At 43.2% G+C, this 26891-nt stretch overlaps 1 protein-coding gene across 1 annotated transcript; it reads left to right on the top strand.

Annotated features, from left to right (window-relative positions):
• The first annotated feature begins 14701 nt into the window (after window positions 1-14701).
• On the top strand, window positions 14702-19657 carry LOC125520588 (chaperone protein dnaJ 10-like). Its single transcript, XM_048685542.1, has 10 exons — window positions 14702-15096; window positions 15193-15252; window positions 16772-16854; window positions 17107-17266; window positions 17416-17545; window positions 18144-18302; window positions 18448-18626; window positions 18733-18813; window positions 18898-19041; window positions 19276-19657. Exons 1-10 carry the CDS (start codon window positions 15010-15012, stop codon window positions 19375-19377), a joined length of 1185 nt encoding a protein of 394 aa, XP_048541499.1. The 5' UTR covers window positions 14702-15009; the 3' UTR covers window positions 19378-19657.
• The last annotated feature ends 7234 nt before the right edge of the window (window positions 19658-26891 follow it).

Genomic DNA, 26891 nt, shown 5'->3' with positions numbered 1-26891 from the left:
CTAAGGTAAACCGCAACCTTGCCCCAGGATACGTGAGTTCACGAAGACGCATATCCAACTCGACCTAAAAAGATAGAAGTAGTAGTATATTTACATGAGGGGCTTCCCCTCCAAAAATGCTCTTACAACCTCAAGGGCTGCGCCCGAGCTTCTGTGTGCAGGACAGACAGCTGGGAAACACGGGATCAGTCAGACATATCGCTCGCCGCATCCCCCGGATCGCCCTCAGATGCGTCACTGGCATCACTGCCACCATCGCTGGCATCACTGCCACCGTCACCTTCACCAGCGTCGCCATCACCATCGTCGACCATGTCGCCCGCGTCCGCAGCGACCACCACCCCATCGTCATCGGAAGTGAAGGCCCTGGCTAGCACGTCCACATTGTCTTCCACCCATCGCGACAGGTCGCCACGGATGGCCTCGGGCACAGGAGCAATGGCGGCGTCAAAATCGAAGTTGGGGTCGGCGTTCTGGAGATGGCTGAAGACGCGGAAGTACGCATGCCCGAGCAGGCCGCGGCTCCTCTCTTCAACAAGTTGGCGATCCCTCTCGGAACGGTTCTCCAGGCGCGTCACCACATCGGTGAAGAAGCGGAGGTGGCTGGCGTAGTCATTCGCGTGGGGATGAGGAGCATTCTCATCACAGATGTGGCCCAGGGCGATGTTGGCCTTGTTCCTGAGGTCCTGGAGCATGGGGGCGTGCACGCGCTCCAGCGTCCGTCGCTGAAGCACTTCCTCCCTGTTCTGCTGCACGACGGACTCGGCGTCAGCGACCCGTTGCTGAAGAGGGAGCAGCTAGGCGCGGGCGGAGGCCAGTTCGGCCTACGCCGAGACCAGGGCAGCTGCGGTGGCCTCCTCGCGTCGCTCCACCTCGGTCAACCTGGACTTGAGGGCAGCAGTCCTACCAGCGGCCTCAGCTTCCACGAGCTTCAACTTCAGGTCAAGCCTACCCTCAAGACCCGCGCGAACGTCGGCCACCCGGCGATCAACCTCCTCCTGGGCCCTGGCCTCGCGCGCGCCGACGGCATCCTCCGCCTGGGCAACTTGACGCTCCCTCGTCTCCAGTCGTTCGAGATCAAAGCTATGCTCCACAGCTTCCAGCACCAGTGCCTCCTCGCGCTTCCGGATCTCTTCCTCTTCGGCAGGCGTCCCCCTCAACGACGCAAGAGCGGCTCTGCGTGCCTCCACTTGTTGATCCAAGACGACACTCCAGGCTTGGAGCTCCCATGCGCGCTTCTCCATGACCTCGCGATGGCGGTCAGCTTCCCGAGCCTCTTCCAGAGCTCGGGAGCAGGCCTCACGGGAGGCTGCGAAGGAAGCCTCGGCCTTCGCACTATCGAGCTCGCGCTGGTGGCGCCCGAGGTTGATAGCCACCTTCAGCTTATGCTGCTCCTCCACCAGCCGAAGACCCTCGGCCACGAGGCGTGCGTCCACATCCACGAGCTCTTCACCAAGCCGGTTCATCGCGCCCATCGCCTCCTGAAAGAGCTCGTGGTGGACGATGCTCCTTTCTTGCACTGACTCAAGCATGCTGCTGACTCCGTCCTCCGCCGCGGGGACCGTGGATGGGGCCTGAAGCAGCTCGCCCCCTTTCAGCGGGGGGCTGGCGCCCGCCCAATTGCGGGCCAGGCCTCGCGAGGAGCCCGAACGAGTGGAGGCCCGCTGCTTGAAGAGGAACCCATGACCGAAGCCATCCAGTTGCCGTCCATGACCAGGGGAGGAACCCTTGGCATGCTTGCTGTACTCCAAGCAAGGCCGCGAAGGAGAGACGGCGAAGGCGCGAGCTCAAGACGCCTTGTCGACGGGCTGGCTTCCCCGGTCGACTCCACGCCGTGAGCAGCGCGCGGGCTTGTAGCGCTCGAGTCCAGCGGGAGAAACGAGGCAAGAGGAGGTTGCTTCTCAGGAGATTCCACGGCCTTGGCGGAAGGGATCCTGAAGAGATATCGTCAGGAAGGGAATCAGCACGCGGAGAATCACCAAGATAAGGTACCTACTCGTCAGCGACGATGTACTTTCCCCGTTTTAATGGCCCAAAGGTGTCACTACTTGGGGACTGATACGTCTCCAACGTATCTATAATTTTTGATTGCTCCATGCTATATTATCTACTGTTTTGGACATTATTGGTCTTTATTATCCACTTTTATATTATTTTTGGGACTAACCTATTAACCGGAGGCCCAGCCCAGAATTGCTTTTTTTTGCCTATTTTAGGGTTTCGAAGAAAAGGAATATCAAACGGAGTCCAAACGGAATGAAACCTTCGGGAACGTGATTTTCTCACCGAACAAGATCCAGGAGACTTGGACCCTACGTTAAGCAACCAACAGGGAGGCCACGAGGTAGGGGGGCACGCCTACCCCCCTGGCGCGCCCTCCACCCTCGTGGGCCCCCTGTTGCTCCACCGACGTACTTCTTCCTCCTATATATACCTACGTACCCCCAAACGATCAGATACGGAGCCAAAACCCTAATTCCACCGCCGTAACTTTCTGTATCCACGAGATCCCATCTTGGGCCCTGTTCCGGAGCTCCGCCGGAGGGGGCATCGATCACGGAGGGCTTCTACATCAACACCATAGCCCTTCTGATGAAGTGTGAGTAGTTTACCTCAGACCTTCGGGTCCATAGTTATTAGCTAGATGGCTTCTTCTCTCTTTTTGGATCTCAATACAAAGTTCTCCCCCTCTCTTGTGGAGATCTATTCGATGTAATCTTCCTTTGTGGTGTGTTTGTTGAGACCGATGAATTGTGGGTTTATGATCAAGTTTATCTATGAACAATATTTGAATCTTCTCTAAATTCTTTTATGTATGATTGGTTATCTTTGCAAGTCTCTTCGAATTATCAGTTTGCTTTGGCCTACTAGATTGAACTTTCTTACAATGGGAGAAGTGCTTAGCTTTGGGTTCAATCTTGCGGTGTCCTTTCCCAGTGACAGTAGGGGTAGCAAGGCACGTATTGTATTGTTGCCATCGAGGATAACAAGATGGTTTTTTTTATCATATTGCATGAATTTATCCCTCTACATCATGTCATCTTGCTTAAGGCTTTACTCTGTTCTTATGAACTTAATACTCTAGATGCATGTTGGATAGCGGTCGATGTGTGGAGTAATAGCAGTAGATGCAGGCAGGAGTCGGTCTACTTGTCTCGGACGTGATGCCTATATACATGATCATACCTAGATATTCTCATAACTATGCTCAATTCTGTCAATTGCTCAACAGTAATTTGTTCACCCGCCGTAAAATATATATGCTCTCAAGAGAAGCCATTAGTGAAACCTATGGCCCCCGGGTCTATCTTCATCATATTAATCTTCCAATACTTAGTTATTTTCATTGCCTTTTATTTTACTTTGCATCTTTATCATAAAAATACCAAAAATATTATCTTATCATATCTATCAGATCTCACTCTCGTAAGTGGCCGTGTAGGGATTGACAACCCCTTATCATGTTGGTTGCGGAAGATTTATTTGTTTTGTGTAGGTGCGAGGGACTCGCGTGTAGCCTCCTACTGGATTGATACCTTGGTTCTCAAAAACTGAGGGAAATACTTATGCTACTTTGCTGCACCACCCTTTCCTCTTCAAGGGAAAACCAATGCAAGTGCTCAAGAGGTAGCAAGAAGGATTTCTGGCGCCGTTGCCGGGGAGGTCTACGCAAAAGTCAACATACCAAGTACCCATCACAAACCCTTATCTCCCGCATTACATTATTTGCCATTTGCCTCTCGTTTTCCTCTCCCCCACTTCACCCTTGCCGTTTTATTCGCCCTCTCTCTCTATCCTCCCTCTCTTTTCCGTTTGCTTGTCGTTATGGCTAGTCCCTTATCTTCTCCGCTGTCTCCCGAGAATGAAGTTCTAAATTTTAAGCAAAGGGAGGGAGAAAATCTAAAAGACGCTTGGTATAGAATTTGCAATGCTCAAAATAGATCTACCAGGAAGCAATCTACTTTTGTTCTTCTTCGCAGTTTTTATGTAGGTGCTACTCCTTGGTACAGATATATCCTTGATACCATTACCGGAGGGAACTTCTTGGGTAGCCATACTTTTGATTCTTATAATGATATGTTAGATTTGTTTGGCTCACCACCTCTTTTGGTTAATGGAACTATGTTAACTTTGGAGCATGTAATGCAAAGACTTGAAATTATTGAAAATAAGGTTGCTACTGTAGAGTTAATTGAAAATTTGGATAAAAAGATCCACAACCGAATCACTCAATATGGATCTAAAGTAGGAGTCACTTTGAAAAATATTAAAGAAAAGGAACCTATAGTTAATGAGAAAATAAATCAGGATTCCACTAGAATCGATAAACTTGAGGGTATTATTACCAACTTGGGAACCACTTTTTCTTCCATAAAGAATACTCCAAGTCCTCCTACTAAAATTGCCAAGCTTATGTATGTTCCTAAAAATAAGGGTGAATCCTCTAGTAAGGAAACTGCGGATCTCAAATCTATAAGTATTTATCCCAATCTTTTTGCTATCATCAAGGAACCATTTGTTACAAATGAATTTTTCGATCTTATGCCTAAAAGTTTGATAATCAATAAAAATAAAGAAATTCCTAAGGATGGAATATGCCTCATTGAAGAATTACCTACCAAAGATGGCAACACCTAGATCTATCCTTGCTTTTATGCCTAGCTAGGCGCGTTAAACGATAGCGCTTGTTGGGAGGCAACCCAATTTTCTTTTTATTCCTTGCTTTTTGCTCATGTTTAGTAATAAATAATTTATCTGGCCTCTGTTTTGGTTGTGTTTTTTGTGATTAATTAGTGTTTGTACCAAGTAGAACCGTTGGGAAGACTTGGGGAAAGTCTTGTTAATCTTGCTGTAAAAAAAAGAAACTTTAGCGGTCACAAGAACTGCTGCCATTTTTATTTGGAAAGTGCTATTTAGTTAATTCTTTTTGAAGATGATTAATAGATAAATTCCTCACGTCCAGCAATTTATTTTAGAATTTTTGGTTTCCAGATCTTGCGCTAGCTACAGATTACTACAGACTATTCTGTTTTTGACAGATTCTGTTTTTCGTGTGTTGTTTGCTTATTTTGATGAATCTATGGATAGTAAAATAGTTTATAAATCATAGAGAAGTTGGAATACAGTAGGTTTAACACCAATATAAATAAATAATGAGTTCATTACAGTATCTTGAAGTGGTCTTTTGTTTTCTTTCGCTAATGGAGCTCACGAGATTTTCTTCTTTAAGTTTTGTGTTGTGAAGTTTTCAAGTTTTGGGTAAAGATTTGATGGATTATGGAACAAGGAGTGGAAAAAGCCTAAGATTGGGGATGCCCATGGAACCCCCAAGATAATATAAGGACACCTAAAAGCCAAAGCTTGGGGATGCCCCGGAAGGCATCCCCTCTTTCGTCTACTTCTATCGGTAACTTTACTTGGAGCTATATTTTTATTCACCACATGATATGTGTTTTTCTTGGAGCGTCTTGTATGATTTGAGTATTTATTTGTTAGTTTACCATAATCATATTTTCTGTACACACCTTTTGAGAGAGAGACACATGATTCGGAAATTATTAGAATACTCTATGTGCTTCACTTATATCTTTTGAGTTATATAGTTTTGCTCTAGTACTTCACTTATATCTTTCAGAGCACGGTGGTGGATTTATTTTATAGAAACTATTGATCTCTCATGCTTCATTTAGATTATTTTGAGAGTCTTAAATAGCATGGTAATTTGCTTAAATAATCCTAATATGCTAGGTATTCAAGATTAATAAAATTTTCTTATGAGTGTGTTGCATACTATGAGAAGTTTGAAACTTGATAATTGTTTTGAGATATGGAGATGGTGATATTAGAGTCGTGCTAGTTGAGTAATTGTGAATTTGAAAAATTCTTGTGTTGAAGTTTGCGATTCCCGTAGCATGCACGTATGGTGAACCATTATGTTAAGAAGTCGGAGCATGATTTATTTATTGATTGTCTTCCTTATGAGTGGCGGTCGGGGACGAGCGATGGTCTTTTTCTACCAATCTATCCCCCTAGGAGCATGCGCGTAATACTTTGCTTTGATAATTTGTAGATTTTTGCAATAAGTATATGAGTTCTTTATGACTAATGTTGAGTCCATGGATTATACGCACTCTCACCCTTCCACCATTGCTAGCCTCTCTAATACCACGCACCTTTCGGCGGTATCATACACCCATCATATACCTTCCTCAAAACAGCCACCATGCCTACCTATCATGGCATTTCCATAGCCATTTCGAGATATATTGCCATGCAACTTTCCACCGTTCCGTTTATCATGACACGCTCCATCATTGTCATATTGCTTTGCATGATCATGTAGTTGACATCGTATTTGTGGCAAAGCCACCGTTCATAATTCTTTCATAGAAGTCACTCATGAGTCATTGCATATCCCGGTACACCGCCGGAGGCATTCACATAGAGTCATATTTTGTTCTAAGTATCGAGTTGTAATTCTGGAGTTGTAAGTAAATAAAAGTGTGATGATCATCATTATTAGAGCATTGTCCCAGTGAGGAAAGGATGATGGAGACTATGATTTCCCCATAAGTCGGGATGAGACTCCGGACGAAAAAAATAGGCCATAAAAAAGAGAGAAAAGGCCCAAAAAATGAGAGAAAAAGAGAGAAGGGACAATGCTACTATCCTTTTACCACACTTGTGCTTCAAAGTAGCACCATGATCTTCATGATAGAGAGTCTCCTATGTTGTCACTTTCATATACTAGTGGGAATCTTTCATTATAGAACTTGGCTTGTATATTCCAATGATGGGCTTCCTCAAAATGCCCTAGGTCTTCATGAGCAAGCAAGTTGGATGCACACCCACTTAGTTTCTTTTGTTGAGCTTTCATACATTTATAGCTCTAGTGCATCCGTTGCATGACAATCCCTACTCACTCACATTGATATCTATTGATGGGCATCGCCATAGCCCATTGATACGCCTAGTTGATGTGAGACTATCTTCCACCTTTTTGTCTTCTCCACAACCACCATTCTATTCCACCTATAGTGCTATGTCCATGGCTCACGCTCATGTATTGCGTGAAGATTGAAAAAGTTTGAGAACATTAAAAGTATGAAACAATTGCTTGGCTTGTCATCGGGGTTGTGCATGATTTGAATACTTTGTGTGGTGAAGATGGAGCATAGCCAGACTATATGATTTTGTAGGGATAACTTTCTTTGGCCATGTTATTTTAAGAAGACATAATTGCTTGGTTAGTCTGCTTGAAGTATTATTATTTCTATGTTAATATTAAACTTTTATCTTGAATCTTTCGGATCTGAATATTCATGCCACAATTAAGAAGAATTACATTGATATTATGCCTAGTATCATTCCACATCAAAAATTCTGTTTTTATCATTTACCTACTCGAGGACGAGCAGGAATTAAGCTTGGGGATGCTTGATACGTCTCCAACATATCTATAATTTTTTATTACTCCATGCTATATTATCTACTGTTTTGGACATTATTGGGCTTTAACATCCACTTTTATATTATTTTTGGGACTAACCTATTAACCGGAGGCCCAGCCCAGAATTGTTGTTTTTTTGCCTATTCTAGGGTTTCGAAGAAAAGGAATATCAAACGGAGTCCAAACAGAATGAAACCTTAGGGAACGTGATTTTCTCACCGAACAAGATCCAGGAGACTTGGACCCTACGTCGAGCAACCAATAGGGAGACCATGAAAGGTACTGTAATGAACTCATTCTTTATTTATATTGGTGTTAAACCTACTGTATTCCAAATTCTCTATGGTTTATAAACTCTTTTACTAGCCATAGATTCATCAAAATAAGTAAACAACACATGAAAAACAGAATCTGTCAAAAACAAAACAGTCTGTAGTAATCTGTATCAAACATGTACTTCTGGAGCTCATAAAATTATCAAATAAATTGCTGGACCTGAGGAATTTATATATTAATCATCTTAAAAAATAATTAACTAAATAGCACTCTCCAAATAAAAATGGCAGCAATTCTCGTGAGCGCTAAAGTTTCTGTTTTTTACAGCAAGATCAACAAGACTTTCCCCAAGTCTTCCCAAAGGTTCTACTTGGCACAAACACTAATTAAAAGTATAAAACCACATCTAAACAGAGGCTAGATGAATTATTTATTACTAAAGAGGAACAAAAAGCAAGGAACTAAAATAAAATTGGGTTTCCTCCCAATAAACGCTATCGTTTAACGCCCCTAGCTAGGCATGATGATTTCAACGATGCTCACATAAAAGATAAGAATTGAAACATAAAGAGAGCATCATGAAGAATATGACTAGCACATTTAAGTTTAACATACTTCCTATGCATAGGGATTTGGTGAGCAAACAACTTATGGGAACAAGAATCAACTTGCATAGGAAGGTAAAACAAGCATAACTTCAAAACTTTAAGCACATAGAGAGGAAACTTGGTATTATTGCAATTCCTACAAGCATAAGTTCCTCCCTCATAATAATTTTCAGTAGCATCATGAATGAATTCAACAATATAACCAGCACCTAAAGCATTCTTTTCATGATCTACAAGCATGCAAAATTTACTACTCTCCACATAAGCAAAATTCTTCTCATGGATAATAGTGGGAGCAAACTCAACAAAATAACTATCATGTGATTGAAAATTAAGATCAAGATGACAAGTTTCATGGTTATCATTATTCTTTAAAGCATACGTGTCATCACAATAATCATCATAGATAGGAGGCATGCTTTCATCATAATAAATTTGCTCATCAAAACTTGGGGGACAAAAAATATCATCTTCACCAAACATAGCTTCCCCAAGCTTGTGGCTTTGCATATCATTAGCATCATGGATATTCAAGGAATTCATACTAACAACATTGCAATCATGCTCATCATTCAAATATTTAGTGCCAAACATTTTAATGCATTCTTCTTCTAACACTTTGGCACAATTTTCCTTTCCATCATACTCACGAAAGATATTAAAAAGGTGAAGCGTATGAGACAAACTCAATTCCCTTTTTTTATAGTTTTCTTTTATAATCTAAACTAGTGATAAAACAAGAAACTAAAAGACTCGATTGCAAGATCTAAAGATATACCTTCAAGCGCTAACCTCCCCAGCAACGGCGCCAGAAAAGAGCTTGATGTCTACTACACAACCTTCTTCTTGTAGACGTTGTTGGGCCTCCAAGTGCAGAGGTTTGTAGGACAGTAGCAAATTTCCCTCAAGTGGATGACCTAAGGTTTATCAATCCGTAGGAGGCGTAGGATGAAGATGGTCTCTCTCAAGCAACCCTGCAACCAAATAACAAAGAGTCTCTTGTGTCCCCAACACACCCAATACAATGGTAAATTGTACAGGTGCACTAGTTCGGCGAAGAGATGGTGATACAAGTGCAATATGGATGGTAGATATAGGTTTTTGTAATCTGAAAATATAAAAACAGCAAGGTAACTAATGATAAAAGTGAGCATAAACGGTATTACAATGATAGGAAACAAGGCCTAGGGTTCATACTTTCGCTAGTGTAAGTTCCCTCAACAAGAATAGCATAATTGGATCACATAACTATCCCTCAACATGCAACAAAGAGTCACTCCAAAGTCACTAATAGCGGAGAACAAACGAAGAGATTATGGTAGGGTACGAAACCACCTCAAAGTTATTCTTTCCAATCAATCCGTTGGGCTATTCCTATAAGTGTCACAAACAGCCCTAGAGTTCGTACTAGAATAACACCTTAAGACACAAATCAACCAAAACCCTAATGTCACCTAGATACTCCAATGTCACCTCAAGTATCCGTGGGTATGATTATACGATATGCATCACACAATCTTAGATTCATCTATTCAACCAACACAAAGAACCTCAAAGAGTGCCCCAAAGTTCCTACCGGAGAATCACGACAAAAACGTGTGCCAACCCCTATGCATAGGTTCATGGGCGGAACCCGCAAGTTGATCACCAAAACATACATCAAGTGAATCACGTGGTATCCCATTGTCACCACAGATACGCACGACAAAACATACATCAAGTGTTCTCAAATCTTTAAAGACGCAATCCGATAAGATAGCTTCAAAGGGGAAATTCAATCCATTACAAGAGAGTAGAGGGGGGAGAAGATATCATAGGATCCAAATATAATAGCAAAGCTCGCGATACATCAAGATCGTATCACCTCAAGAACACGAGAGAGAGAGAGAGAGACAGAGAGAGAGAGAGAGAGAGAGATCAAACACATAGCTACTGGTGCATACCCTCAGCCCCGAGGGAGAACTACCCCCTCCTCATCATGGAGAGCACCGGGATGATGAAGATGGCCACTGGAGAGGGATTTCCCCCTCCGGCAGGGTGCCGGAATGGGTCTAGATTGGCTTTCGGTGGCTACGGAGGCTTCTGGCGGCGGAACTCCCGATCTATTGTGTTCCCCGATGTTTTTAGGGTATATGGAGATATATAGGCGGAAGAAGTACGTCAGGGGGGGCACGAGGGTGGAGAGCGCGCCCAGGGGGTGGGCGCGCACCCATACCTCGTGGCCTCCTCGAAGGTCCCCTGACGTGCACTCCAAGTCTTCTGGGCTTCTTTCCTTCCAAAAATGAGTTCCGTGAAGTTTTAGGTCAATTGGACTCCGTTTGATTTTCCTTTTCTTCAAAACCCTAAAACAGGGTAAAAACAGAAACTGGCACTGGGCTCTGGGTTAATAGGTTAGTCCCAAAAAATGATATAAAAGTGTATGATAAAGCCCAATATTGTCCAAAACAGTAGATAATATAGCATGGAGCAATCAAAAATTATAGATACGTTGGAGACGTATCACGGGGCTTCCCGGCAGCAGCGGCGGGGCTTCTCGAGGGGCTCTGCCTACCAGTGGCCATGGTGGAGCGAGAGCAAGAACCTTTTCAGAGAGGGAGAGATAGAAGAAAAGGAGGAGGAATAACAAAAATAAAAACAATTTAAAGGATATGGGCGGCTGACAGGTGGGGTCACCTTCCACCTCAGCATATTATCCAGCTAGGCATGCCAAATCAGCCTGACATGTGGGGCCAATCCATCAGTTCCGCTGTTAGACGCGTCTCAGTTTTGAATTAGCGCGATTTGTTACTCACTTGCCGCGGAGTCGATGTTTTTTGTGTGATTTTTGACAAAAGCGGTGGTTTTGGAGTACTCTAGCCACAAATGTGGTGGCTTTGAGCAATTTACTCTCTTGATGTAGGTGTGAGGAGCTAGAGTAGGCTGCCTCCGGTGAGGCTCGGAGGGTGGTGGGGCGGAGGGGAGGAGGGCCTCGGCTCCCATCCTCCGACTAGGCCATGCAACTTAATCTTGACGATGCATGCTTATGTTTACTAGTGTGACGTGTAGGGACCCAGGGCGGAGGCGACGCAGCTCGTACCAAGGATGGATATCGTGCAGCTTGGCTGACGTGGAATGTCGGCCGGTAGCGCAACGCAAGAGGATGGCAGCGGGGAGTAATAGGAGGTGGGAGCAAGGTGTGGCAGAGACTGAAATCCAAGGGGGGGAGGCTAGCCCAGGTTCCCATATCGACGGCATGAGCGGCGAAGCCGCGGAGGAGCTCCCTATTCCTCCTCTATGTCTTGGATGGAGACAACGAGCTAGGGGTGGAGGAGGCGCGGAGCTACGCCAGCCGCTACATAAAGAAGAAGATGGCGCTCAGGGCGACGGATGGGAAGGGAATGGAGGGGGGTGGCGGCGCGGGGCAGAGGTAGAGCGCGGGAAAGAACGGAGGATGGCGGCGGCAACGAGAGGCATCGCGCACGCGTGCAGGAATCGGGAGGCGGCTAGGGTTCTACCATAGGCGCTGCTGCCCTTATATCTGAAGATGTAGAATGACAGGACTACCCCCGCCCAAACCACCGAATTACCCACCTTTGCCATCTATAAAAATATCCAACGGTTTTATGGCGATCCACAAACTATCCAACGGCCGAGGTCGCTCAGGGTTGAGATCGGACGGTCCAAATCGTGTGGTAAAACAGATCTAACGTCGGAAAACCTCCCGGTGAATGTGAGAGCTCTATTTTACACAGCTCTCTAACTATGGGATGTTGTGTATAGTTGGCAAAAGGAATTTGCATAGATGATCAAAACGATGTCCTAAACCGATTTTCTTCAGCGCTGATGTCAGACTTTGTTTTTTTGCATGGTAATACATGTCTCATTCATATCATAAAAAACAAAGTACAAGTCACGTAAAGACCGGCATGACAAAACTGAAAAGATAGTAGAACATCTCTGAGCTTGACACCAACGCTCGTCACCTGCCTCCGGCACCACCACAATATCCATCGAAGAAAATGAAGGAAATATGCCCTAGAGGCAATAATAAAGTTATTATTTATTTCCTTATATCATGATAAATGTTTATTATTCATGCTAGAATTGTATTAACCGGAAACATAATACTTGTGTGAATACATAGACAAACAAAGTGTCACTAGTATGCCTCTACTTGACTAGCTCGTTAATCGAAGATGGTTATGTTTCCTAACCATAAACAAACGAGTTGTTATTTGATTAACGGGATCACATCATTAGGAGAATGATGTGATTGACATGACCCATTCCATTAGCTTAGCACCCGATCGTTTAGTATGTTGCTATTGCTTTCTTCATGACTTGTACATGTTCCTATGACTATGAGATTATGCAACTCCCGTTTGCCGGAGGAACACTTTGTGTGCTACCAAACGTCACAACGTAACTGGGTGACTATAAAGGAGCTCTACAGGTGTCTCTAAAGATACATGTTGGGTTGGCGTATTTCGAGATTAGGATTTGTCACTCCGATTGTCGGAGAGGTATCTCTGGGCCCTCTCGGTAATGCACATCACATAAGCCTTGCAAGCATTGCAACTAATGAGTTAGTTGTGAGATGATGTATTACGGAACGAGTAAAGAGATTTGCCGGTAACGAGATTGAACTAGGTATTAAGATACCGACGATCGAATCTCGGGCAAGTAACATACCGATGACAAAGGGAACAACGTATGTTGTTATGCGGTCTGACCGATAAAGATCTTCGTAGAATATGTGGGAGCCAATATGAGCATCCAAGTTCCGCTATTGGTTATTGACTGGAGACGTGTCTCGGTCATGTCTACATTGTTCTCGAACCCGTAGGGTCCGCACGCTTAAGGTTTCAATGACAGTTACATTATGAGTTTATGAGTTTTGATGTACCGAAGGAGTTCGGAGTCCCGGATGAGATCGGGGGCATGACGAGGAGTCTCGAAATGGTCGAGACGTAAAGATCGATATATTGGACGACTATATTCGGACATCGGAAAGGTTCCGAGTGATTCGGGTATTTTTTGGAGTACCGGAGAGTTACGGGAATACGTATTGGGCCTTATTGGGCCATACGGGAAAGAAGAAAAAGGGCCTCAAGGGTGGCCGCACCCCTCCCCTTGGTCTGGTCCGAATTGGACTAGGGAAGGGGGGCGCCCCCTTCCTTCCTTCTCCTTTTCCCTTCCTCTTTTCCTATTCCATATGGGAGGTGGAATCCTACTAGGACTAGGGAGTCCTAGTAGGACTCCACACTTGGCGCGCCCCCTCCTAGGGCCAGCCTCCTCCTCCCTTGCTCCTTTATATACGGGGGTAAGGGGGCACCTCTAGACACAAGTTGATCCACGTGATCATATTCTTAGCCGTGTGCGGTGCCCCCTTCCACCATAATCCTCGATAATATTGTAGCGGTGCTTAGGCGAAGCCCTGCGACGGTAGAACATCAAGATCGTCACCACGCCGTCGTACTGACGGAACTCTTCCCCGACACTTTGCTGGATCGGAGTCCGGGGATCGTCATCGAGCTGAACGTGTGCTAAAACTCGGAGGTGCCGTAATTTCGGTGCTTGATCGGTCGGGCCGTGAAGACGTACGACTACATCAACCGCGTTGTGCTAACGCTTCCGCTGTCGGTCTACAAGGGTACGTAGATCACACTCTCCCCTCTCGTTGCTATGCATCACCATGATCTTGCGTGTGCGTAGGAATTTTTTTAAAATTACTACGTTCCCCAACAGAAAAGAATGACGAATCACCTTCTCACCCAAGCTTGACGCGGCTCCGTCGCTGATATGCAGCTTTGCGGACCTCCAAAGTAAGATCAAGTCACTTTGTTTGACATTACTGAATATCAATATGAGGCAAAGCCTGCGAATCAACCTGTGGTTGAGATGGTTAGGTGGACAGTGGTATCCCCAACCCACTAGGGTTCAAATCCTGGTGCTCGCATTATTTCAGGATTTCCGGCGATGCGCTTTCAGTGGGAGGAGACGTTTCCGTCGACGACGAGGTGCCTACGGTGACTTTGTAAATCTCAAGATGATGTGCCGGCTTAGTCTTTCGGAGGTGCTCATAGGGGTAGGGTGTGCGTGTGTGCGTTCATAGGGGTGAGTGTATGCGCGTGTATATGAGCGTTTGTGTCTGTACTGATACTAAAAAAAATACAAGGCAAAGTCTCCAGAAAAAAAAAACTGATTGGAAGATCAAGGGGGGAAAATCAACGATCCTCACAATAGACAATAAGGTGTACAGTTTGTTTGACATCATGTGGCAGACTTTTCCGGGGTGATTTAGGCCGAGGTTGTTGTTGATACGGTCGACGACTCCGAGTCAGACTGCAGCAACCCACTGACCTGACCAGACCCAAATCCATCTTGGCTGCTGGACGTGGAATCGCGGTAGATTCCCAGCAAAGTAACAAGTTCTGTCCGACACCACGCGCTTTGCAGGTGGCCGAAATCCTAAAGCCCGACCAGTCGACCACCAGCCAGCTCCTCCGTCCTCTCCCCCCACGCCCGGCGTCCCACCGCCGCCGCCCGCGCCCCCGCCGTCGCCGTCGCCGTCCGAGGCACCCCGTCCCCCCCTCGAGCGAGCAGTCGGCCAGTTGGTGGATCCGTCCACCGCCGGCAACCGAATCGGGAAGAGGAGGAGGGGGGCAGATCGAAGCTCGGGGAGAGTCGCCGGCCATGGTGAAGGAGACGGGCTACTACGACGTGCTCGGCGTGATCCCCACAGCCAGCGAGTCGGAGATCAAGAAGGCGTATTACATCAAGGTAGCTCTCCCGCTCCTCCTCGCTCCTTCTTGCTTTGCTGCGTTTTTTTTTTCTAGTATCTGATTCCTTCTGCTGCTGCTGGTGGTGGTGTTGCAGGCGAGGCAGGTCCACCCAGACAAGAACCCTAATGACCCCCAGGCCGCAGGGAAGTTCCAGGTAAGGTGTTTTGCCTTTGCTCCTTTACCACAATCTGCCCACCTTTCGCTCAGCTCACATCTGAGCTGCTGTGCCAAGCAACCAGGACACTCATCCGATAGCGTAGAATCCTCGATTCAACCCGATTATAGGCTTACATGTTGGTGCCAAAACGCAAAAAACTTTGGATAATGCCAACAGCCTCCAGACGAGTCTTGAAGGAGGATGTCCTTGTTTGACTATTCTGTTGGTGCCAATGGTGTTTTGCCTTCTTTGCTGATCAACGACTCTTTTAAGTGCTTGTCTCGAGGACACATTCATCGAGTTAAGGAGACAATTAAAATAAACAATTGCAACAAACAATGTTAAATAGCACTTCTGATTTACTTCTTGGCATAAATATTTAACGAATCAGTAATTTTTGTGTCATAGCTGCTCTATACTACCCTATGAGCAAATAGTGAACCTTATGTACCATCTTGTAACATGTTGCTTTGAGAGTTGAGACCTGTTTTTTCTTCTTTTTAAAAGAACATTGCCGACCACTGGCCAGTCGAGTGTGAATTGCCATCCGTCAAACTATATTTGTTTGTTGCTACTCTAAAAGTAGCAGATTTCACAAATATACGTGTGATTTCACATTATGCAATTTGAGAAATCAGAAGCCGCGCCAGCTCACCGAAAAATGCTTTCGCACCTTCAACCCTGCATATTGTCTTGGGTCGATGCGAAAGAAGCTTCTGCCAAGCTTCAACTGGCCCAACCATGTGAAATTGTGAACTGCTTAACAACAAAACATGGTAATGTAGCTCAGGATATTGCTCACACTCTTCAGTAATGAACCTTTATGGCTTTCATCAGTTAGTTATATGTTCTCATGCATGAAAGAGTTTTTTTGGTTAGAAACATGCATGAAAGAGTTGGGTGCTAGTTATTGTACGTGCGGCTCGTCTCCTTGGGCGGCTGCTGGAGTAGGTTCCTCACTTTTAAGGAAATCATACACTGTGAGCAACTGAAGCTGCACTCATCAATACGAACTTTGCACCTACCCATATATTTATTCTAGTTCAGATTCTGATGCAGTCATGGAGGTTTGATGCTTTTACTAGTATTGCTATATTCTTCAGGAAAATCTAGCTAGGGCGTTTGAACCTAAATAGGCAGATTAACCATTTCAAGAAGCAAACTGGTCTGAGCCTGCAAGCAGGAAAAAAAATGTAACCTTATGTTCATAAATAACTGTGAGACTGATGTTATGCTAATCAGATGCCACATGATTTTTTTGATGTATTTTAAAGAACTGTTCTCAGTACGTACTACTTAGCTGTAAGTACATTGTTATAGAAAAACTTGTTATTTAATTAATTAATCTGTTGAACATTGTTACTCCATAGCTGCTGTAGTTCGTATTATGTATTTCTCATGGTGATTTTAAAATGAGAATTGATTCTATTGACTTCATGAGAAAGAATTTTATGATGTGTGCCTAATTTTTCTTTAGTATAAGACTGCTGTTTACACAGAGAAATTATGATTGCAGGAACTAGGGGAGGCATACCAAGTGCTTAGTGACCCCGCTCAGCGCCAAGCTTATGATGCACATGGGAAATCTGGCATCTCAACGTATGTTTGATTTCCATTGACAAATTATCTAGAGGTTTTGAAACCTACTCGAAACTTTAGGGCTGTGGACTTGACACTTATGGCAAAGCAGCATGAGTACTGTTAGTCGGGGCTTTTGTAAAGGACTAAGAGGCAACTAGTTTTCTTCAATCCAAAAGATGCAATTTTTGGAAAAAAAAAAGTTTCACATCATATTGTAAATAATCTTATGATAATCATATTCTAATTAACTTGCTTGTCAACATTCTACAGGGATGGAATAATTGATCCAGCAGCAATTTTCGCGATGCTATTCGGTAGTGAGCTTTTTGAGGATTATATTGGTCAATTGGCAATGGCGTCAATGGCTTCACTTGATAATTTTGACGAAGATGAACAGATCGACACAAAAAAGTTGCAAGACAAAATGCAGGTTTAGTATAGATAAATTCTATGATCATTTACTAATATGCAACGACTCCATGACCATTAGTTTGGTTGTTGATCAGATTTCCATCCATTTTCATTGCATTTTATACTCTTTCGACCACTAATCTGCTGAATGGTAAACTACAACTGCAGGCTGTTCAAAAAGAAAGAGAGGAGAAACTTGCAGAGATACTTAAAAACCGTCTGCACCTTTATGTTCAAGGAAATAAAGAGGAATTCGTTCGGCTTGCTGAGGCCGAGGTGTCCAGACTTAGTGATGCAGGTTTGCACCCTTCCTCCTTGAACTCTGGATCCTTTTCCCTTGGTTGTCCTGCCTATTGCTGTAAGAATTTAGCCGACAGTTGATGCGTTTGAAGGAGCTGCAATTTCGATGGTTCAGTGTGTGATTATCTTATTTGATGTGTTCATGAGCATAGTATAGGTGATGACATTCTTAGAATTGTCTGGAAAAAGCAGTTACTGTTTTTTCGACGGGGTAAGTTGGCAGGGGTAACAGCTGCTTCGCATTTGGCTTAACTAAAGACAATCAATTTTATAGTCCCTCTTATCTGCTAACTAAAAATAATATTTAATGAATTACATCGTTGTTGACGTCTTGTCTGAAGCAAAGGATGCACGGAAGATCTAACCTGGTCTGTAGGAGTACTCCATAGTCCTAATTTGCTCTTCTCTTCCTGAAGTACATGACAATGCTATAGGTAGACTAGAATGTGTTTACCGAACCTTTTCTTAACTGTCTAATGCTTTTGCTTTAATACATTTTTCTGTTTGTATTCTCCTGTATGCTCTGTTGGATGGCCCCTTGATATCTGTAATCTGAAGTTCCTCCCTCTTTTTGTCCTGTTGCCGTTGTCCTGCAGCATATGGACTTGTTATGCTGAACACTATTGGCTATGTATATTCAAGACAAGCTGCAAAAGAACTTGGAAAGAAGGCAATATATTTGGGGGTTCCGTTTGTAGCAGAATGGTTCAGAGACAAAGGCCATTTTATCAAATCCCAAGTAACAGCTGCAGCAGGTAAAAGTGTCTCATCAATATTTTGTGAGCTTGTTTTGATATGGTTTACCTCGATTGCATATGTGATACAGTGCTTCTTTGGGCTGTGAGTGTTCATGCTTGTATCATGTTGGTGATAAAACTCGGTTATCTTGCGGTATTGCAGGTGCAATAGCTCTTATGCAGCTGCAAGAAGACTTGAAGAAGCAGATGGGTGCTGAGGGCCAGACCACAGAGGAAGAACTTGAAGTGTACATGCAGAACCACAAAAAAGTTATGGTTGATTCCTTGTGGAAGCTTAATGTTGCTGACATAGAAGCCACCATATCACATGTCTGCCAGATGGTCTGTCCCAGCTTACCTGCAACCTTTTCATGCATGTTATGTGCCTTGTATTCTTCAGCACTTAAAAGCTGATTAGCAGTGATTTGTAACATTGTGTCGATACCAGGTGCTTCAGGACCCCTTGGCCAGGAAGGATGACCTGCGTCTTCGTGCCAAAGGACTGAAAACTTTAGGGAAAATTTTCCAGGTATTGCTCGTTCATTTGTTTAATTCACGTGTTGGTAATGTCGTAACATTTCAGTTAATGAGCTTTATTTCTTCTCCATAATAGGGTGTTAAGCTCAACAGTGGTGAGGGGGAAGGGTCGCACATGAAGAATATAGATAACATGGATGACAATACCGGTAGCTCCCCTGATTCGTCACCAAAACGGGAGCCATCATTCAATCCCATTCCTAACCCTCCTCTTACCCAGGTAGTTGCCCCTAAATTTTCATCTCCTGTGAAATTCCTGAAAACAGCTGTTCCTTTCTCCCATTGTAAATACATTATCATTTTGACTCAGTGGAGTTGTGTTAGACTTGGGCCAGAGTTGTTTCTTGTTTTGACTTTTCAAACTAACCTGGGCGACAGTTCAAACTCTTACCTGACCTCTTTTTCCTTCCTTCCACACAAGACACTGAGAATTCATTTTCTTCTGTTGTGCTAGAGTCCATATGTGGAGGCTCCCCAGTTTGGCGGAACCTATTGTTCGTTCAACTTCCCAATGCCGACGGCTCCACCAGGTGCGCAGAGGGATCCGGTGCCTTGATGGCTGACACCAGATTTCGTGTACCATTAATTATTTCATGTAATGTCGCTTGTGCATGGTGCATCATTTGTACCTGTGGTAGTAGAGGAGACGGATGAGTCCGAATCAGTCAGATATAACCTCACTATTTCTCCGGTTGTGTAGCAGCCGTGCATTGTCTGTCTATTGTGTACAGTTGTGTTAAGGCTGCTGTTACAGAAGCAGCAGCAGGTCACAATTGTTGTACATGATTTGGTGTTGTTATTCCTGAGCTGAGGTCTCTTGCTGACATTGAGGTTTACATGTCTCTGCTTTCTGTTGTGACTGCTCTTTTTTGCTGATGAAGCGCGTTGGAGTTGATGTCCTGCTTAGAATGCAAAAACTGTACATTTTTAGGGTCCCTGTTTGATTTGATGAATACCAGAAGGAGCTAGAAAATTTTACAGGATTGCATGGGCATGCAATGTGCAATGGGAAAAAGATTAAAAATTCTGAAATGATAAGTGCCCCATGTGTGGCACAAAGCAACATGGCTCAAACGCCTCCATTCTTATCCATTTTGCCACGTCAAACAGATGACATCAATGAAATCTTTTTGATTTTTTTAAACTTAAAAATGTTTTATCACCTAAATAAAAAATCTGATTAAAAATCCGTTTTCATCATTAAATCCATATCGGCGAGATCTTCAAAACTAGATCACATGTTATTATGTTTCAACGACTTATTCTGAGGGCCAAAAGTTGCCATGATATGTACTATCTTTTTTCTAGTTAAAGCAACCATTGCATTTCAATTACTTTTCTAATTGACCATGGCAATTTATGGTAATTACCACAACAAATTTACTTCATGGATCATGGCAATTTTTAGTAATTCATCATGGCAAATTTAGTTTATAGATCATGGCAATTTTAGTTTACAGGTCATGGCAATTTTTGTATTTTCACCATGGTAATTATTATTTTTTGTATGAACCATGGCAAGTTTAGTGCATGTATCGTGACAAATTTAAATAATTCACCATGGCAATTTTAGTTTATGGTTCATGCCAAATTTGAGTCATTGACCATGTATTTTTAAGTAATTGGCGACGGATTTCTTTTTAATTACGAACCATGTCAAAAGTATTTCATAGATCATGACAAATTTTAGTAATTCACCATGATAAGTTTAGTTTCTTAATCCTTTTTTATAACATGTCAAAATTTATTTTAAACATAGAAGAGAAAAGTAGTTGAAACATATCATGGCAACTTCGATACAATAGACATGGCAACTTTTAACCCAACAAAATAAGTCGTCAAACCATATCAATATGGGATCTAGTTTCTTAGATCTCATCGCGGCGAATTTAATGGTGAAAACGGTTTTTAATCAGATTTTTAATTTAAGAGATAAAACACTTTAAAAACTGAAAATCCAAAAGATTCCCGCTGGCATCATCAGTTTCGTAATTTTTGCATGCGTGCGGTGACGTGGCGCGATATGTGGTGATGGGGGTGTTTGGTTCAAGTTGCTTTGTGCCACACGTGTGGTACTTATCGGGGTCCAAAAATTAGAAACCATAGAAAAAGAAGGAAGGAGAAAAAAGTGACATTGTGTTGATCACACCATATGGAGAACGACTCATGAATATGGATATGGATGAATATTGGCATGATATATGTGCTCTCATCAATAGATAAGACTCAAATATTGCTTTTCCATAGTTAAGTGCAAAGTGGCATATGAAATTTTTGGCACCGCAAGCCATGGGGAATATGTGGTGTTTTCATGATTGATGCTACCATTCCCCCAAGCAACCGCAAAAAAAAGCAATGGCAACTAAGGGGTTTTCAAGAACTTTAAATGTTTTCAGTGAACTGATGCAATACATATATACCATGTTACTCCATCTGACCCATATTACTTGTTGATTTAGTACAAAGTTAGTACAACTATGGCATTGACATGAGCCTTTTCTCAACTAGACTATCAGAGCTTGATCATGATAAAATGAAGGAACTCGGACCCGATCTAGACAACTTGAGGAGAAAGTTAGAGCTATTAAGAATTCATGGATAAGATCCAAGCAGATCTAGCCGAACATATGCAACAACATGGTGAAGAGTTTCAAGCTCAAAAAAATTACAACAACATTTTGAGAAGCAATTAGGTTTTTCTATTTTTGAAATGTAGAGAGGTTAGTGGCTTCAACCTCACACAAAGAGGATAGATGCAACACCTTTTGACGCCAAAATATAACTTTGTACTAAACCAACAACAAGTAATATGGATTGAAGGGAGTACAAATTTCCAATTCGATGGACAAATAAATTCGTCCATTAATACTTCTATGTTGGAGTTTTTTTAAATTTGTATGATAAGTTAAATATACATCGTGTCGACTCAATTATTGTATTAGAACTTGTTTCGCGGTGTTTGTGTGTGGGCACAACTCACAACAGTTGTCTTTTTGGAAACATGCCATAGTTCACAGCTTACAATAGCTTTATCAGAATCCACAATACAACCAAACACCTTGATTCTTAGGAAAAGTTGACGAAAATCATAGAATGAGAAAATTTTCTATGGTGACACTATTCATGCATGTAATTCAAAGGAATGGACTATATGAATGGAGTAATTTTTCTTTGGATCAAAGTTTCATAGGAAAAAAAAGGTTGACAATCCACTCAACCTCAATTTTACATTGCTATGCACAAAGAACAAGACAAATGTCATAAGTAGCATAATATTAACTTCATCTTACCTTTACATATGTTTTTTACCTTAATTTAACCATGATTTTTAGGATTCTTGTGTTTTTCCTATTTATGCGAGCCAAACATCCAGTTCCGTAGAATCAATACACACTTCCGCAAATTTATGTGTTTTCACAATCCTCTACTTTGGACATGCAATCCTACCTAATTCCCATGTTTTGAAATTCTGGAATCAAAGAGGCCCTCAATGTTTCTAAGGGCCTCTTTGGATCATATGATTTTAGGAGATTCAAATCCTAAGAATTTTTTTCCGTAAGGAAGCCCTTTGACATGATCGGGGTTTTAAAATTCCTATGGAATCCATTCCTATATACACATTCCATGGAAATATGAATACGAGCTCCAACCTCATTTTCTTTTTTCCTTTTAGAAGTCCAATGCACTTTCACTCTATCTCCCTCCACCCTCTCTCCTCAATCCTCTAAAGTCCACATGTTTCTTTTTCCTGTGCACCATCCAAAGGCATATATTGCAGAATTCATGTGTTTCAAAATCATTTAGGATTCCATGCTACACGACATCTAAATCCTGCGTTTTTTCCTACCTACGCTTCAAATCCCTATACCTGAGTATATCAATCAGGCTCACACTATCTGCATAGGGTCAGTCCTTATGACTGACAAGGCTGTTGAGGATGCACCACAGGTCACTGCCCCTGCACTTCAGACAGAGGTGGATCTTCTTGGAACAGCAGGTGCTAAGATCTGGAAAACCCATTTTGCTCGATCTCATCACAGCAAGGATATTATTCAGGTTCCATCTGATTGGGTTAATTGTTTGGCAGTTAATTTCTTATCACCAGAAAAGTTTGATTGGGCCAAGAGTTTTGTTAACTCCAATGTATGGACTATCATTGTGTAAGGATCTACTTGTCCTACCTCTCTGCCTTTTGTTATCCCTGAAAAGTGCCCTGAGCCTACCAATCTCACTAACTCTACTTCACTTTCTGAACAGGCCACCTCTACAGAAGCTGACCCACCCGAAGTGACTTCTGCTTCCTCCACTTCAGGGCTGCAGAACAAGAAAAAGAGGAAGGACAAAATCCCACTGGTTGAGACTGAGGTAAGGAGAAGTTGTAGACTCATAAAGCTATCTAAGGGTTATAAACAATCAGTATGTTTGGACAAAGATTGTTTTGCTTGTTCTACTAGGCCACCCCTATCTCTGCTAAAGTGGTTAAAAGTCTGAATATCTCTTTCTGCAAGGTTACTAACAAAGACACCACTGAAGAAATCCTATCCAAGAGGCCCAAGAAGTCCAAAGGTGTATGCTCTCTGCAGGATGGCAGCAAGAACTGTTGGGTTTCGTAGTAATTTCAAAAATTTTCCTACGCACACGCAAGATCATGTGATGCATAGCAACGAGGGGGAGAGTGTTGTCTACGTACCCAACGCAGACCGACCGCGGAAGCGATGACACGACGTAGAGGAAGTAGTCGTACGTCTTCACGATCCAACCGATCAAGCACCGAAACTACGGCACCTCCGAGTTCGAGCACACGTTCAGCTCGATGACGATCCCCGGACTCCGATCCAGCAAAGTGTCGGGGAAGAGTTCCGTCAGCACGACGGCATGGTGACGATCTTGATGTACTACAGCAGCAGGGCTTCGCCTAAACTCCGCTACAGTATTATCGAGGTATATGGTGGCAGGGGGCACCGCACACGGCTAAGGAATAGATCACGTGGATCAACTTGTGTGTCTAGAGGTGCCCCTTGCCTCCGTATATAAAGGAGTAGAGGGGGGAGGCTGGCCGGCCAAGCTTGGTGCGCCAGGAGAGTCCTACTCCCTCTGGGAGTAGGATTCCCCCCCCCAATCCTAGTTGGAATAGGATTCGCGGAGGGGGAAAAGAGGAGGAGGGGGCCGGCCACCTCTCCTAGTCCTAATAGGACTAGGGGAAGGGGGGAGGCGCGCAGCCCATCTAGGGCAGCCCCTTCTCTTTTCCACTAAGGCCCACTATGGCCCATATAGCTCCCGGGGGGTTCCGGTAACCCTCCCGGTACTCCGGTAAAATCCCGATTTCACCCGGAACACTTCCGGTATCCAAATATAGGCTTCCAATATATCAATCTTTACGTCTCGACCATTTCGAGACTCCTCGTCATGTCCCCGATCTCATCCGGGACTCCGAACTCCTTCGGTACATCAAAACTCATAAACTCATAATATAACTGTCATCGAAACCTTAAGCGTGCGGACCCTACGGGTTCGAGAACAATGTAGACATGACCGAGACACGTCTCCGGTCAATAACCAATAGCGGGACCTGGATGCTCATATTGGCTCCCACATATTCTACGAAGATCTTTATCGGTCAGACCGCATAACAACATACGTTGTTCCCTTTGTCATCGATATGTTACTTGCCCGAGATTCGATCGTCGGTATCTCAATACCTAGTTCAATCTCGTTACCGGCAGGTCTCTTTACTCGTTCCGTAATACATCATCTCACAACTAACATATTAGTTGTAATGCTTGCAAGGCTTATGTGATGTGTATTACCGAGAGGGCCCAGAGATACCTCTCCGACAATCGGAGTGACAAATCCTAATCTCGATATACGCCAACCCAACATCTACCTTCGGAGACACCTGTAATGCTCCTTTATAATCACCCAGTTACGTTGTGACGTTTGGTAGCACCCAAAGTGTTCCTCCGGCAAACGGGAGTTGCATAATCTCATAGTCATAGGAACATGTATAAGTCATGAAGAAAGCAATAGCAACATACTAAACGATCGTGTGCTAAGCTAATGGAATGGGTCATGTCAATCAGATCATTCAACTAATGATGTGACCTCGTTAATCAAATAACAACTCATTGTTCATGGTTAGGAAACATAACCATCTTTGATTAACGAGCTAGTCAAGTAGAGGCATACTAGTGACACTTTGTTTGTCTATGTATTCACACATGTATTATGTTTCCGGTTAATACAATTCTAGCATGAATAATAAACATTTATCATGATTATAAGGAAATAAATAATAACTTTATTATTGCCTCTAGGGCATATTTCCTTCAGTCTCCCACTTGCACTAGAGTCAATAATCTAGATCACATCACCATGTGATTAACATTGATAGTTCACATCATCATGTGATTAACACCCATAGTTCACATCGCTATGTGACCAACACCCAAAGGGTTTACTAGATTCAGTAATCTAGTTCACATCGCTATGTGATTAACACCCAAGGAGTACTAAGGTATTATCATGTTTTGCTTGTGAGAGAATCTTAGTCAACGGGTCTGCCACATTCAGATCCGCATGTATTTTGCAAATTTCTATGTCAACAGTGCTCTGCATGGAGCTACTCTAGCTAATTTCTCCCACTTTCAATATGTATCTAGATCGAGACTTAGAGTCATCCAGATCAGTGTCAAAACTTGCATCGACGTAACCCTTTACGGCGAACTTTTTTGTCACCTCCATAATCGAGAAATATATCCTTATTCCACTAAGGATAATTTTGACCGCTGTCCAGTGATCTACTCCTAGATCACTATTGTACTCCCATGCCAATTAGTGTAGGGTATACAATAGATCTGGTACACAGCATGGCATACTTTATAGAACCTATGACTGAGGCATAGGGAATGACTTTCATTCTCTTTCTATCTTCTGCCGTGGTCGGGCTTTGAGTCTTACTCAATTTCACACCTTATAACACAGGCAAGAACCCTTTCTTTGCTTGATCCATTTTGAACTTCTTCAAAATTTTGTCAAGGTATGTGCTTTGTGAAAGTCCAATTAAGCGTCTTGATCTATCTCTATAGATCTTAATGCCTAATATGTAAGCAGCTTCACCGAGGTCTTTCATTGAAAAACTTTTATTCAAGTATCCCTTTATGCTATCCAGAAATTCTATATCATTTCCAATTAGCAATATGTCATCCACATATAATATCAGAAATGCTACAGAGCTCCCACTCACTTTCTTGTAAATACAGGCTTCTCCGAAAGTCTGTATAAAACCAAATGCTTTGATCACACTATCAAAATGTTTATTCCAACTCCGAGAGGCTTGCACCAGTCCATAAATGGATCGCTGGAGCTTGCACACTTTGTTAGCTCCCTTTGGATCGACAAAACCTTCCGGTTGCATCATATACAACTCTTCTTCCAGAAATCCATTCAGGAATGCAGTTTTGACATCCATCTGCCAAATTTCATAATCATAAAATGCGGCAATCGCTAACATGATTCGGACGGACTTAAGCATCGCTACGGGTGAGAAGGTCTCATCGTAGTCAATCCCTTGAACTTGTCGAAAAACCTTTCGCGACAAGTCGAGCTTTGTAGACAGTAACATTACCATCAGCGTCAGTCTTCTTCTTGAAGATCCATTTATTCTCAATTGCTTGCCGATCATCGGGCAAGTCAACCAAAGTCCATACTTTGTTCTCATACATGGATCCCATCTCAGATTTCATGGCTTCAAGCCACTTTGCGGAATCTGGGCTCACCATCGCTTCTTCATAGTTCGTAGGTTCATCATGATCTAGTAGCATGACTTCCAGAACTGGATTACCGTACCACTCTGGTGCGGATCTTACTCTGGTTGATCTACGAGGTTCAGTAGTATCTTGTTCTGAATTTTCATGATCATTATCATTAACTTCCTCACTTATTGGTGTAGGTGTCGCAGAAACAATTTTCTGTGATGTACTACTTTCCAACAAGGGAGTAGGTACAGTTACCTCGTCAAGTTCTACTTTCCTCCCACTCACTTCTTTCGAGAGAAACTCCTTCTCAAGAAAG

This window comes from Triticum urartu, chromosome 7 (genome assembly GCF_003073215.2).
Source record: "Triticum urartu cultivar G1812 chromosome 7, Tu2.1, whole genome shotgun sequence".
NCBI classification, from domain to species: domain Eukaryota; kingdom Viridiplantae; phylum Streptophyta; class Magnoliopsida; order Poales; family Poaceae; genus Triticum; species Triticum urartu.
Note: the sequence above shows the minus strand (reverse complement) of the source record. Positions and strands in the feature narration are given on the sequence as shown.

Coding starts and splice junctions, on each gene's coding strand:
- LOC125520588 (XM_048685542.1), top strand. CDS start 15,010: ATGGTGAAGGAGACGGGCTACTACGACGTGCTCGGCGTGATCCCCACA. Junction 15,253..16,771: donor AGGCCGCAGGGAAGTTCCAG/GTAAGGTGTTTT, acceptor TTATGATTGCAG/GAACTAGGGGAGGCATACCA. Junction 16,855..17,106: donor GGGAAATCTGGCATCTCAAC/GTATGTTTGATT, acceptor AACATTCTACAG/GGATGGAATAATTGATCCAG.